A 15,712-nucleotide genomic window follows, 5' to 3' on the forward strand; every position below is an offset into this window, starting at 1 on the left:
AATAATAACCTCAGAGGAATCTGTCCCACTGCTGCAGTAATACTGACTGGCTCATCAGCAGAACTGGAGCACTGAAGGGGGTAACCCGACCGCTTGCTGACCCGGCTCCATTTTCAGGATACTAAAATGAACCGAGTTACTCAGGCGGAACATATGAGGTGCAAAAAAGAGGGAATCACGGAACATTATCCGCCCAATTACACAATGAGAAGAGCAACTCACTGGTAAGATCCATACTGCACGTAATGTTCAGTGAGCCTGTGGATGAGTCATTGGCTGCCTCGGCCGCAATCTGACCAGTTCAACCTCCCCACCTGCAGTGATCCCAGCCTGGGACAGGCTGTCTCAAAGAGAGCCAGAGACAAAGCAGCTCATAAATATGTGAGCCAGTAAAAAGAATAGAGAAAAAAACCCAGGAACATTCTGTTTCATATCCAAAGAGAAAAAAGCTTACTTCGTATATTAAACTGCAAACTGAGCAGAGATTATTTCAAAAGACGGTGAAAGAAGAGAACATGCCAATAATTTTCATAAAAACCTCTCAAGACAAACAACAATAAGTACTTTGTACAGAGAATATACAATATACCATAGATATACAATATACAGTGGATTTTGTTTGTAAAATGCTGTGATAATCCAGTTTTATAGGGGTAAAAGTTGCATGATCATTACTGAAGTTCAAACAATTCTGAATGACGAATGTCAGCTAGAACAATGTGAAAAGAGAGTGAAGCTAACCAAAACTCTGGAAAATCAATTGGAGTTCTTTGTCTTTAGGAGACTGTAAAAAATCTGGAAAAATAAACCCAGTAGCTTCCAAATATGTTGGCCTGGGAAAACATAATCACACCTACACGAGCTGAAGCTTGAGGTCTCACTCTGTCTCCTGCTACTTTTAACCTGTCTGCCAATTTGTCCAAACCTCTGGTAAGTTCTATATACGTCCGAAGAATGCCATACTCAGTCCGACTTTGTTAAGAATATCTTCTTTTATTTTCTGCCTAATTACGAAATAAAAAAGGAAAACATACTTCTGATTCTTTTTTTAAAATAAATATTAGCTCTGCCAAATTAACTTCAGCAGCATTCTCCTCACATCCCTGAGCCATCTTTAGAAAACAATCAGCAGGTGTTGTCTTGTAGTTTTCAAGCGTCTAAGGAATTTCTCCATGTGCAAGTAATTTATTTTTCAAGGTGGATTTCTGCTTCGACTGTCTTTGGAAGGACCCCAAAGATGATATTTTAAAGCCTTCCATGTGCTGCAGAATCAGTAAAAAGAAGAAAAATGTGAAAAAAATAAAATTCTGGCAAGTAATGATTGTCATTTAATGAGCAGTGTTTCACTGAAGCTGTGGTAAAGGCAGTTCTGTTATGTGTTGTACTAATACTTTGGACATTATCCCAGTATTTAAAACCTGATAAATAATCTTAAGTGTATATAAAATCTTAGATTTTATATTAAAAATATATAAAATATAAAGGGGGGAAGGGGAGGGGGTGTTTCACTGGTACATTCCCAGTGAATAAAATGACAGATTTTTGTATTAATAGTAATGTTGTCCATCTTTTTTATCTTTTATTGACGCTAGGTTGAGATTAAATTCAATGTTTCCTGGATGACAGATAAACCCAGTTATCTTATCTTATGATTAAAGTAATTTTTCTAAATACATGGAAATCCTTAATTTTAGATTTAAATTTAAATCCTGTGATAAACACCATAACTATAAAGTCAGCACATAGCCTAAGGCTAAGGCTATGTGCTGACTTTATAGTTAAGGGATGGGCTCTTGGTACCCAATTAAAGTCCATTTGAGCGAAATTTTGCAGTTTTCTTGACATTAAAAATTACATCTCCCTTAATTTTCACTGTACAAAGCTAAACTGATGACTGAGACAAAGGTGCAAAAGACAGTACCACAGCTTCCTACTGGACACTGCAATTATTTTAAGTTTTATAAGCCAAATTGGACTAATATCCCTATCTTGCCAAATTCCTATTTTCCTGCTCTATTTAAATTTTCTGTAGTCTATACTATTAGACAAAACTTATTTCTGGACAGTAGCATGCCCTTTTCTTTTAGACTTGCATAACAAACTGTCTGCTGGCTGTCTACGCCGAGTTGGGGTCATCTGGAAGCCATTTCTACTGGTGCTTTCTCCCTCGTCTCATTTTAATCACTCAGTGCAGCCTCGCATCACCCTCCCCTCCTCTCCCCGCTCCCCGGGGAAGCCGTAGTTCAGTGACCTAGCTCCGCGCATGCCAGGTCGGCATGGCACGCAAGCTCATCCCCGCTCCGCTCTCCTAGCACGCAAAAACTCAACAGGATTAGAAACAAAAATCCTTATACTGTACATAATACATGGCTCCTGTCGGTGGGTGCCACATTAGGAGAAAATCTATCACGCAGCCTGCTCACGGTTAAGAGAGGAAATCCAGTGAGTGAGATTTATCGAACAAAAAAAAAGAAAAGTAAGGTGAATTACAACATGCCCGTTATCCTAATAAGTTATTTTATTAATAATAGATCAACTCTGGGACTTTCGGCAACAGCGTGCATCACGCTAGAAAACTTTGCTGAACTTTCCTTTGACGCATTATTTTCTTTAGTAACTTTTTCCTGTATTATATTTATGCAAAAAAAAAGAGTAAAAAATGCTTAAAATGCTTATTGGTGTAGTATAGAGTTACATTTTGTTATTCAGTTCTAGATACTAGAATTACAGATAGTTATGAATTTAAAGATTAAACGTTTGCATAAAATTACGTTTTTTACCAAAATTCTTTTATTCTGGCAGCTCATCAAAATATTTTAGACAGTCATCAAGTTAATGATACTTATATTTTTCAGTTAAACACATGCATAAGTTACATATTTGTATCTGTGAAACTGACTAACAGCAAAGTTACTATCACATTTTTGTAAGCAGTGAGCGACTTTCTCTTATGAGAGAAGTAACGTTTCCAGCACATAGCCACAGCCCCTTTGAACTGCCATTTGAACAGGTCTAAATTTTAGTATAACAGCTTTCCAAATGTTTTTCTTATGTGTTTTTTACAAGCCCACAAAATAAAAGGAAGGTCAAATCCATTCACCAAACCACGATGACTTTCTTAATCACTGCAGCTCAGTCTGTTCATGGCAGATTATAGTAGCTACATCATTGTGTCAGTATGCACTTTCACAGTGGCTATGGCTATGTGCTGGTAATGTAACTGGTCACACACTTCTAACAGAGCAGCCAAACCAGCAGTAAAGAGTTGCAACAAAAGCTGTAGCAGACAAGTTATATGAACTAAATCTTAAAAAAAATCTCCCTAAATCCCCCATATTAGCTTCTTCAACTGTTAAAATACTGCTTGTACAGCCGCTTACTACAAACAGTGATACAAGTTTGTTACTCTGCTAATGTACACAGAAAAATAAAAGATTACAAAAAAACTTAGCTCACACTATACTTCATTACTACTGATTTTGTTGTCTTATAATTTGCAAACAGTTAATGTTAGCTAACTGAAGCCTTACATAACCAGCTGGACAACCATCCTATATAAAAATACAAACAAAAACACACATGTAAAGTGTAGAACTCCAAACCACAGAAAATTTCCAGAGGGAAAAAAATAGCATCCCTCCAGCATCCCTTCCCAGGGGGCGGGGCTTCTGGTGACAACTTTTGTTTCATTCATTTCATTCAATCATTCACATGATTTGTCTAATAGATTAAATCTCCGTAAAGAAATGTTCAAAAAGACAATTATTTTTTACATAAGAAACATAAATTAGTAATGTACAATATATATGAAGTGAAAGTGCAAATCAGTGTGGTGGGTGAGACAGATTAGAGAGCAAGTGAACATTTTGTTCTCAAAGAAGCAGGAGGTGTTAGAAGAAGGATAAATGGGTAAGTGTAAGGATTTGAGCGAGTTTGACAAGGACCAAACTGTAATTGCTAGACGAGCATCTATCAGAAGGATTGAAAGGAAGGAATAGTGGTGAACCAGAGACAGGGTCATGGGTGGCCAAGGCTCATTAATGTACGTAGGGAGTGAAGGCTGGTATAATTAAACAGACCAGCTACTGTAGCTCAGAAAAAGTTCATGGAAAAGTTCATGCTGGTCCCGACAGAAAATGTTTAGAATACACATTGCATCGCAATTTATTTCTTAAGAGGCTGCATAGCCGCAGACTAGTCAGGGTACCCATGCTAACCCCTGTCCACTGCCAAAAGTGCCAACAATGTGCATGTGACCATCAGAACTGGACCATGGGGTAATGGAAGCAGGTGACCTGGTCGGAAAAATCACCTTTTCTTTTACATCATGTGGATGTCTAGATGGATGTGCATCGCTTACCAGTGGAACCCCTGGCACCAAGATGTACTATGGGAAGAGGCTAGCCAGTGAAGGCAGTGTCATGCTTTGTTGCTAAGCATTATCCCAGACCATGAACACTCTTTTATGGAAATGATATTTCCTGATGGCTGTGGCCTCTTTCGGCAGGATAATGCACCCTGCCACAAAGCAAAACTGGTTCAGGAAAGGTTTGAAGGGCACAACAAGTTTGAGGTGTTGACTTGACCACCAAATCCCCAGATCTCAATCCAATCGAGCATCTGTGGGATGTGGTGTAAAATCCAAATCCAATCCACAGTGGCCCCACCTCACACATTATAGGATTTAAAGGATCTTTTGCAAACATCTTGGTGCCAGATACCACAGCACACCTTCAGGGGTCTAGTGGAGTCCATGCCTCAGTGAGTCAGGACTGGCAGCTAAAGAGGGACCAACATAATGTTAGGCAGGTGGTCATAATATTATGCCTGACTGGTATACATGAGTAAGAATTGGGTAGCACTGAGAATCAATAAATGGATTACAGACAGACAGGATGTATTTTAGTTCCCACTTCACCCCACCCTCTAACACCACTGTGAGTATGACTTACAGACACTGACATCTAACCTCCACACGCAATCCAGGAATTTCAGTCATTGTTCAGTCTGTGTTGAAATTTCAAGAACAAACTATCTCTGTGGTTGGCTCTTTGTAGACCATGATGCACAGTGGTGCAACACTTGTGGTACTGAAAAAAAAAAGAATTAGACCAGTACTCCCAGCACTGGCTACCTGTCAAATACAGAACTGTTTTAAATCCAGTTTTACACACGGACCATAGCCCTGCACTTTTCTACACACTACCCAGTGGAGATATGTGACAACACAATAAACCATTAAACAGTCTTTACCCTGTCAGTTGTCTGGAACAGAGTTCAAATAATGATAATCTTTACCCATGTGAGAATACCACAGATAATTGTCTCCTGCTCCCTGGACACTCTGAACAAACAACACCTTCATCTGATCCAAACAGTCTTTCCAGAAGAGAAAATGAGTCTGAAACAGGCTATCTCTGTTTGGCTGGTATGGACAAAAAAGGGTGCTTTGCTTGTCATTTGTCAGGTCTTTTCACTAAGACAACAATCGGGTCAGACAGTGACAATTTTTCCCAGTGTCTCTTTCCTCATATTGTGGTCTGGCAGCAGAAAACACTGTCATTTCAAACTTCACCATCCCTAACTAGCAACGTCCGGTGGTTACCTCGCGGCTCCCGGAGATGGAGCTGGCCCAGAAGATGTTTTTGTTGGTTTGTTTACTGATTTGTCTTGGTTGCTTCTAACCACTTTTTTTTTTAGTCTTGGCTCACTTTTGTTCTCTCAAGTCCTGTATTCACTCTCCCCTTCCCTTTTCCTATGTTCCACCAGCTCCCCAACTGCCTGTTGGACCGCTGACTTTCCTCTCCTCCCTGCCTCACCACCTCACCAAGCCCCCTACCCCCTTCCCTCTTCCTTCCTCCCTGTCGGTGCTGTGCGTGACAGTAGCTCACTGAGAAGTGGAAATGAGACTAGTAAACAATGATTAGCTCCAGAGACGGGGCAGCCTGGCCTACCATTGGTCCTGTCTCCACACAGAAAGCACCCACCCGCCAGCACATGACATGCAGCGGCACATAGACCCCATCCCTGCCTCCGCCCCAAACCCCCCTCTGACTAATCCACCCCCTCAGCCAGAGTCAACACAGGGTCAGGGCCAACCTTTCACAGCCAGGTTACAAGGAGCAATCGCAAGCAAACACGGCAACCACACGCAAAATGCACACATGACACCCCTCTCCCTCAGACCCAGTCATCTGCACCTCCCGTACACATGCACGCAAACTAGACCCCACTCCACCATCCTGCCACCCAAGCACCCCCTCCCCTTCGTCAGCCACAAACCTGGCTCTAATTAGCATTATGGGGATGCGAGCGGCCACATATGAGGACCAGGCTCAGGGAGGTGGAGGAGAAGGAGGAGGTAGTGGTGTTGGTGGTGTTGGTGGAGGTGAGGGGGGGATTCCCCCCTTATAGGAACAGAGAAGAAACAGTCATCCCCCAATGCAGGCAGTATTTCGAAGACATTGCAATGTCTCTGGTTAACCAAGAAATCATTCTGGAGGCTTTGGTGCTCAGCCACACCACATTTCTCAAGACAAACAGCTCTCAGGCAGAGCTCCGAAAACGCTCGACATCTGCAAAAGGCTCTCAAAGGTCCATTATCATGAAAGAACGACACATGACACACTTCAGTGACTTTTATTGTTACCTTTGTGTTTGCTCTCATAATTTAAATATGCTGTGCACATAAGAACTTCTTTTTTTATGTGTTTACGCAATCAGAGTGTTATGCACTACAGTCTGTGGAGATATGGTTTGTATGGAAATAGGTGACAATAAATGTGTATGTGTCAGAGCAGTGACTGGTTTGCTTTGTAGATGCTGTCACATAATCTGTGACATAAACTCTGTGGTGAAATGAACTTTTAAAAAATGTTTTAAATAATAATAATTATTATTATTATTATTAATAAATTTGACCAATAAGAAATGTGTCTTGTATGATCTATCTGTAGAGTAGCATATTATCTTTTCCCTCTTAAAAAATATTTTCAGCATCTGCTGTCATTCTTTACCTCCCACACTCCTCTCGCTCCAACACGCTCGCTCCTGTCCTGTTGATAAAGACAAAGTGCGCCTGTGGGGTAGCGGAGTTTCTGTCCCTCTGACTTAGTGACTTACTTTGGAAATGTTTTAGTACCTTTAATGAGGGTCATTACCTCCCTGCAAAAATAAACTTAACAGCTGGTGGGAAAACAAGAAACACATTTTTTTTGTCTTCCACACAGCTAAAGGAAAATGTTTTGCTTTGGGAAATAACATCACTTTCTAATGATGGTATAATAAAAAAAAAATTAACGGGAATATGATTGTCTATTAATACAACTCGATCTAAAGAGAAAACCACGGGAAAGCGCGGAGCTTGTCATTTCCTAGTTAGGAGGGAGAGAAGAGAATAAAAGTAGACTGGAACAATGAAGTGGCCTCGCATTTTGCTTTTGCAATCACTGCTGAAAGGGGGGCACCTGAAGTTTCCTGTGCTATGATGTAACCCGGTGTCTCATGCAGAAGCGCAGTTTATGTGTTGGAGAAAACAAGCTGTTGCAGGAAACCCAAGTATGAATAATTCATGGCTTTGTCCACGCTGAATTATTGTGCTAGATTGTTGTGTAAACCTATTCTACCTCTTTGTGATGCTAAGACGAATAATGGAAGTAGTAAGAAACCTTGTAATATGTTTTATCTAATATTCTGTGTGATATTTCTTTCTTTCTAATTAACACAGTGCTAATGAGATATTTGATGGGTCTGTTTAAAAAATGCAAGTACTTATAATATTAGGAGTCACTGTAAAAAACAGACACACATTTTTGCAATAAAGCTGTACAAAGACATTAAAAAAAGGCTGTGAAAGATGCGTTTCAGAGAGGTGCACAACTTTTCTAATTTGTTATACAAAAAACTCACAGGACTTCCCGGAAAAAGAATCAACAATTAAAGTCACAACATTGGCTTTTACAGTTAGGCTGAGCCTTACATTAAAGACGAGTTAGTGCACAGAGATTACATCAGGTTTAATTCAGCAGCTGCAACTTTCCCAAAACGCTGCGCTTGTTTCTCGCCAAATTCTGCATAAAAATAGATACACGTGAAAGTATGACAATCATTTTCCCCCGAATATATTTTTCCTCTAGAGCTGGATAAACCGAATGCAAACACCTTTTTCAAGCCAAAATTTCCCCGCTGAGTTTTCTGAGCCTTAAAAAATAAATCATGTAATAAAAACAAACAAAAAACACACACACAAAAGACGCACTTTAAAATGTGCACGCTATGCAAGTCCTCCCACTAACTAGGACAGTTAAACAAACTGTCCTAGTTAATCGGTCACCAGTTGCTACGTCTTTTTTTCCTCTCCTCCGTCGGCAGTCGTTCACGCTGCTCGCTCACGGTGTCCCTCGGCTCTCTCAAGTGCGCGCCTCCAACAGCGACCGGCAAGCGGAGAGATAATATAGCGGGGTCTGCGGGGCTACCACAATGGGAGGAGTATGAAAGTTATCCCGAGCCCTGCCCACCAACTGCAAAACATATAAGACACTGGAGTGAAGCAAAAAATCAGGCACTTAAGCCTTATCTTGATGAAAAGACTGTCTGAGGGAGAAAAAAACTTTATTCATTATCAAAATGACCTCACTGTCATTTCAGTAACATCTAAAATATTATTTTTTTAGATGCTATGGATATATAAGTGATTTATATTTTCCCTACATAGTCAGCAGGTCTACTAACTTTGAAACTATTTTTTAAATCATTTTTGAGAAGCAAGTGTGCAGGTGGCTTGTCACAATGGCACTGGACACTGAGTTTGGTGTGAAGAGCAGCAGCAGCATCATCAGAGAATGGAGCGGACAGGTCCATCCTGCTCTAGTTGCCACCTTTGTTTTCCTCTTCTGTGTGGAAGCCTGCCTCTGGGTCAGGAACCTCAGGCTGAAGAGAAGACTGCCGGGACCTTTCGCCTGGCCCGTGGTCGGCAACGCAATGCAGCTGGGCCAGATGCCTCACATCACCTTCGCCAGGCTGGCCAAAAAATATGGCAACGTGTACCAGATCCGGCTGGGCTGCAGTGATGTTGTGGTTTTGAATGGAGAGAGAGCGATCCGCCAGGCTCTGATACAGCACAGCACCGAGTTTGCAGGCAGACCGAACTTTCTCTCTTTCCAGATGATCTCGGGAGGCAGGAGTTTGACATTTACTAATTACAGCAAACAGTGGAAAGCACACAGGAAAGTTGCACAGTCCAGCCTCAGAGCATTTTCCTCTGCAAACAGCCACACCAAAAAAGCCTTTGAGCAGCACGTTACAGCCGAGGCCATGGAGCTGGTGCAGGCATTATTGCGTCAGAGCACTGATAGACGGTATTCTGATCTTGTTCATGAATTTACAGTAGCTTCTGCTAACATCATGTGTGCTCTCTGCTTTGGGAGGAGGTATGGACACGATGACCTAGAGTTCAGGACCTTGCTAAAAAGAATGGACAAGTTTGGGGAGACAGTAGGTGCTGGTAGCTTGGTAGATGTCATGCCCTGGCTTCAGTCCTTCCCTAACCCAGTCCGTAGTGTCTATGAAAACTTCAAGAACATCAACGAGGAGTTTTTTGGTTTTGTGAAAGACAAAGTGATGCAACACAGAGAGTCCTTCAATCCTCAGGTGACGAGGGACATGAGCGATGCCATCATCAGTGTGATTGAGCACGGAGAAGACAGCAGGCTGACCAAAGAGTTTGTTGAGGCAACAGTCACAGATCTGATTGGAGCAGGTCAAGATACAATTTCAACTTTCATGCAGTGGATTCTCCTCCTCCTGGTCAAATACCCAGACATACAAGCCAAACTGCAGGAGCTCATAGACAAAGTAGTCAGCCGAGACAGACTCCCATCGATTGAAGACAGAAGCAGCCTGGCGTACCTGGACGCCTTCATCTATGAGACCATGCGCTTCATCAGCTTCGTCCCCCTCACCATCCCACACTCCACAACCTCAGACGTCACCATCGAAGGGCTCCACATCCCCAAAGACACGGTGGTGTTCATCAATCAGTGGTCCGTCAACCACGACCCTCTGAAGTGGAAGGACCCTCACGTGTTCGACCCCTCGCGCTTCCTCGACGAAAGCGGGGCCCTCGACAAAGACAAAGCCAACAGCGTGATGATTTTTTCAACAGGGAAAAGACGCTGCATCGGTAACCAGATCGCCAAGGTAGAGGTATTTATATTTACAGCAGTCCTGCTACACCAGTGCAGTTTTGAGAGCAACCCCTCTGAGCCCGTCACTCTCGACTGCTCTTATGGGCTCGCACTGAAGCCCCTTCCATTCCGTGTCAGCACCAAGCTGAGAGGAAAGCTGCTTGGCTTAGTTTCCCCAGCATGAACAGCTTTCCCCCAAATACTGAGACTCCAGCAAATACTTTCCCACCTGTGACATTTAGATGAGAGTAGGCTATCCATATACCTGCACTAAATCGTATGGTTGTATGATTATCATATTTAACAGTGATATTTAATTCATATCTTAACATGTTCTGTATTTGAATTATTGTCAGTGCAGGGCTGAGGACATGATTTTAAAGATGTATCGTTAGCTGCAAAAGGTCAAAAAGCATGCTTGTGGACTCCTGTGATACAGTGTAAAGGTAATAGATGTTTGTTCACACTATACTTGATCATTTTTGTACATATTTCTGGGCCGTGTGTTTGTCTTATGCCTATCAAGCATATGAGTGGAAAAATTAGCTAAAACCTTTCAAAGTCAGTTTAAACTATTATAACTGTGTATGAAATGCTTGTGAATGTCATCAAGTCACTAGCTGACTTATTGTTGTAACTTGTAATATGTAAAATATATGTATTTAACCATTGCCACATAAAGTCACATAAAAATGTTTATATATATATAATTTTGTTTTTTCAGGAATTCCAATTTAAGCTGTTTCACTATCTACTGTACTCACAGAAAGAACAAAATAAACAGAGTGTGTTGATCAAAGGAGACAAAAATGACATGTTTATGAAGCTGGGCAGCCGAGCTGGAGTCTTTCATCAAGAAGCGTACGTCCCTTTTTCAAAGGACGAAGAAGTGATGCTGCAGTGGAGAATGAACTTCACAAACTTCATGGACCCAGATTTAACTTTTACTGTACAAGCACTCCAGCACTACCCATGCCAAATGCATGTCTCCCCAGTACAATGAAACACATGTGCAGCAAATTTGCATAGACATGTTTGTTTACAGTAACTTTTACAAAGCTACACGGATGTCACTGCACTCTCTTAAAGCCACTGTATTCAGGAATCGATGTTGCGATGCCCAAGGGATGTGTTTCTCTGTCTGCATCGGGGCAAAGAGAAAAATGAAATAAACACAAGTAGGCTGTTAAGGCGTTGTTTTTGTGATAATGTTTCATTCAAGACCTGCAGAGGCTTTATATAATGCAAAAATAAGCTGTATCTGAAATGAATAAAAGTGAATTTTCAAAGCTCAATGTGCATTTTTTATTTAGTCTTGAAAGTCAGGCTTTAACACTGCACGCTAATGTAGGTGTATATCTCATTATCTCATCATATATCATTATATATATATATATGCATAATGATATCAGCAGCGACACAAGGATCCCTTTGTTGTTGTTTTTCCATAAATAGAGCACTATGGAATATTTGAATTGTGGTTGGATATCAATAAAACCCAAGCTGATGCTTTTTTTGGAATCTCCTTGTTACACAAGCACCCACATAAGCAGATTTACAGCTGTTTGCTTTCTGTTTCAGACTATTTTGATGCAACCACAGGCCTTAGAGTGACATTATCTCAGAGATCTTTGTATAAAGGTCTATTATGCCAACAATAACACTGTCTATATATTTTATAGAGCATAATAAATTGTGCTGGTTCAGTGTTTGGAGTTTGAAACCTCTAGCTTTCATGATGATGTCCCAGAGGCCTTTTCCCTGTATGGTTGTAATTAACAGCTTTGCTGTAAATAACCAAAACCAAGTCATGTTTAAAATGGTCTCAGAAAGTTGTAGGAAAGTGAAAAGAACAAAGGAAAATGAAAATCTCCAACTCCTTGTCTTTTACATATATTACAATATATACCTCCTTGAATAAACTCCCACAACGATAAATTCATATTTGATATTTTGTGGTCATTTATTTTTGGCGACACATGGTATGTGAAAGTTGTTTATTTTTTAATTATGTGCCATTCTCTTGTACATTTTGGCACCAAAAACAGTAAATCTGTACTTTTTGGCAACATTGTCAATTAAGTGGCTGCTCTCCTTTTCCAACATCATCCTACAAGGGACGCTGCTGGAAGGAGTCCTGAGTGGGAATAGGACTAAGGTCAAAATGGGAGGAGAGAGATAATAAAAAACCTGAGTCGCTGAACCCTCCCACCGTAGAGATACATATAAGCGAAGTGTTAAGGCTTGAATCTGCATTCCTCTTAAGTGGTCGTCTGAAGACGCGCTGCTACACTGCTAACTACTCAACCTGATCGAGCTATTCTCAATCACTTGAGAGGCAACCCTCTTTTTTTTACCACTCAAATATTTCAATATATTAAAGACCAGAAAAAGAGGAAGTTGTTTTCAATTTTGAGTGAAATCTTTATTAGATGCAGTGGATGATAGAACAGCAATGGCTCAAACAGATGCAGAGTTTGGTGTGAAGAGCAGCAGCAGCATCATCAGAGAATGGAGCGGGCAGGTACAGCCTGCTTTGGTCGTATCACTTCTTTTCCTCTTCTGTCTGGAAGCCTGTCTCTGGGTCAGGAACCTCAAGCTCAAGAGAAGACTGCCGGGACCGTTCGCATGGCCTGTGGTGGGCAATGCCTTGCAGCTGGGCCAGATGCCTCACATCACCTTCACGAGACTAGCGAAAAAGTATGGTGAAGTGTATCAGATACGACTGGGCTGCAGTGACGTTGTGGTCCTGAATGGAGGCCAGGTTATTCGTCAGGCCCTGATACAGCACAGCACAGAGTTTGCAGGTAGACCCAACTTTGTATCTTTTCAATTCGTTTCTGGGGGGAAAAGCATGACTTTTACAAATTACAGCAAACAGTGGAAGATGCACAGGAAAATTGCTCAATCTACAATCAGAGCTTTCTCGTCTGCCAACAGTCAGACCAAAAAAGCCTTTGAGCAGCAGATTGTGGCTGAAGCCACAGAGCTAGTGGAGAGTTTCCTCAAACTCAGTGCTCAGGGCCAATATTTCAACCCAGCTCAAGAGCTGACAGTTGCTGCTGCTAATGTGATTTGTGCCTTGTGCTTTGGGAAGCGTTACGGACATGATGATATGGAGTTTAGAGCCTTGTTGCACAAGGTGGATCAGTTTGGACAGACAGTAGGGGCTGGCAGCTTGGTTGACGTGATGCCCTGGCTTCAGTCTTTCCCTAATCCAGTCCGCACTGTCTTCAGAAATTTCAAAAGCCTGAATCAGGACTTCTTTGAATTCATCAAGAACAAAGTGGAGAAGCATAAAGAGACCTTTGATCCAGAGGTGACCAGGGACATAAGCGATGCCATCATTGGTGTCCTTAATGAGGTAGAGAAAGGCGAGGAGCTCACTGTAGGCTACACAGAGGCGACTGTGGCAGACTTGATCGGTGCAGGTCTGGATACCGTCTCCACTGCTCTTCACTGGATTGTCCTTCTGTTGGCCAAACACCCTGAAATTCAAACCAGACTCCATGAGCTCATTGACAAGGTGGTGGGGCAAAACCGGCTGCCATCTGTCGAGGACAGACAACACCTGGCTTACCTGGACGCCTTCATATATGAGACCATGCGGTACACCAGCTTTGTTCCTGTCACCATCCCCCACTCCACAACCTCAGACGTCACTGTCAGCGGTCTCACCATCCCCAAGGACACAGTGGTATTCATTAATCAGTGGTCCGTCAACCACGACCCCCTGATGTGGAAAGACCCACATATCTTTGACCCCTCGCGCTTCATTGATGAAAACGGCTCCCTAAACAAAGACCTCACAAACAATGTGATGATCTTCTCAGCAGGGAAGAGAAGATGCATTGGGGACCAGATAGCCAAAGTTGAGATATTTGTGTTCTTTGCGATTCTTCTGCACCAGTGCAGCTTTGAAAAATGCCCAAATGAGGACTTCTCTTTAAACTCTACCTATGGCTTAACACTGAAGCCTTTAAATTACAAGATCACTGCCAAACTCAGGGGAGAATCACTGAAAAGCCAGTGAAAAGATGTCTGAGAATGGGTTCTGAAAATAAAAAGAAGCAATGCTATGTAAAGTATGCATCCTTAAAGAGGAGTTATGTCTGCATCAAATAGATTGTGCACCCTTTTAAGATGACAAAGAATAAGCTTTTGTGACTAAAGCAAAAGCTATCGGTTCACACAAATGCAAAAACATTTTTCTTTTGCACATTGATGTGCTTTTTTAAAGAGAAGTCTGAAATTGGCATTGGGAGCAAAATGCAAACTCAAATGCAGTTTTGCCCTTCAGTTCTGAAAAACTGCGACTTAGGCAAGAAGGCCTAAATATGGAACAAGATATAATGACAACTTTGATGTGGGCTCCTCAAAAACCACATATCATAATAAATCTTAAGTACGTATTGGTATTTATATGAGGGTATTTAGTGGGAGTCACGCTGAATTGCAATATAAACTGGTGGTGAAAAATAAATTTCCCTCTAGACTGTTTTTTTTTTCGCTGACATGCCCGTTGTGTGGTCTCATTTGAACAGTTATTCACCCAGAGAACTATTTATCTTTGTATGTACTGAATGATCGAAGTTATTGCAAATCCAGAATGCAAGCCATGTGCATTTGTGCGCTCTTAAATCACATATAATGCTGATGTATTCTGATAATTACTCATGTAATGTGTAAAAGCCATTGATTTCATTGTTCCTCATACTGTTTTCTTCTGTACACACAATACACCACATGTGTGCATACCACACTACTGTCTGAATAATAAGCCAGACCCTTCTGAATTGCTACATAATGCTTTCATAATCAACATGATCCAGTCTGTGTTCTGCAGTGCCTTTAATGTACAATAAACATTTCCTACTGACTTCTATCTGATTCTTTGGGGTGTATCGGCAAGCAGTGCTGGGAATCACAGGGGCCAGAGAGGTCAAAGAGATAATAATAGAAGCTGATGTCTAGGCTCAGTGTTGTGGTGAAAGATTAATATGGGTTACAGGCCCTGCGTGCCTTGTTGTATAAACTTAACATGCAGGCAGTGACTCAGTAAATTTGTACAGGCAACAGTAAGCAGCCACAAGCTGCCCTCATCAATATTTAACCTGGATCGCGCTGTACTTTTGACTAGTGTGCGACTAGTTTTTCTTTCTTCTTCTTCTTTTTTTAAGCAAATAGACTGAGATGCTGTTCATTTACTAGGCTGACATCATAGGTAAAAAAGACACTTCTGGCTTAGAGGAAGCAAGCCCAATCCCTTCTAAGAAGTCTGTACTTACACTGCATATATAGTGTTCTAACTACACAGGCTTATTTGCTCATTTCAAGCCATCTGCAACGATAAAATGCTCCCAACCGAGTTGTGTCACATATATGTGTCCAATAAAGTATCTATTTTTGCTGATTTTCAGTTTTTTCCTATTTTCATCAAATAAACAGCGAGCACTGTTTACTGCCGTTCTATAGGATCAGACCCACCTGTGTTTATATCAGCACCTGTATGTCACTTGTACTGTCGT

At 41.5% G+C, this 15,712-nt stretch overlaps 2 protein-coding genes across 2 annotated transcripts; both read left to right on the forward strand.

Annotated features, from left to right (window-relative positions):
- The first annotated feature begins 8,574 nt into the window (after positions 1 to 8,574).
- LOC116322357 (cytochrome P450 1B1-like) lies at positions 8,575 to 11,479 on the forward strand. Its single transcript, XM_039603802.1, has one exon. The coding sequence runs from the start codon at positions 8,788 to 8,790 to the stop codon at positions 10,366 to 10,368; it is 1,581 nt and encodes a 526-aa protein (XP_039459736.1). The 5' UTR covers positions 8,575 to 8,787; the 3' UTR covers positions 10,369 to 11,479.
- Positions 11,480 to 12,429: 950 nt separating this feature from the next.
- LOC116322373 (cytochrome P450 1B1-like) lies at positions 12,430 to 15,063 on the forward strand. The gene has a single exon (XM_039603769.1). The coding sequence runs from the start codon at positions 12,640 to 12,642 to the stop codon at positions 14,215 to 14,217; it is 1,578 nt and encodes a 525-aa protein (XP_039459703.1). The 5' UTR covers positions 12,430 to 12,639; the 3' UTR covers positions 14,218 to 15,063.
- The last annotated feature ends 649 nt before the right edge of the window (positions 15,064 to 15,712 follow it).

The sequence above is a fragment of the Oreochromis aureus genome, linkage group 19 (assembly GCF_013358895.1).
Source record: "Oreochromis aureus strain Israel breed Guangdong linkage group 19, ZZ_aureus, whole genome shotgun sequence".
Classification (NCBI taxonomy): Eukaryota; Metazoa; Chordata; class Actinopteri; order Cichliformes; family Cichlidae; genus Oreochromis; species Oreochromis aureus.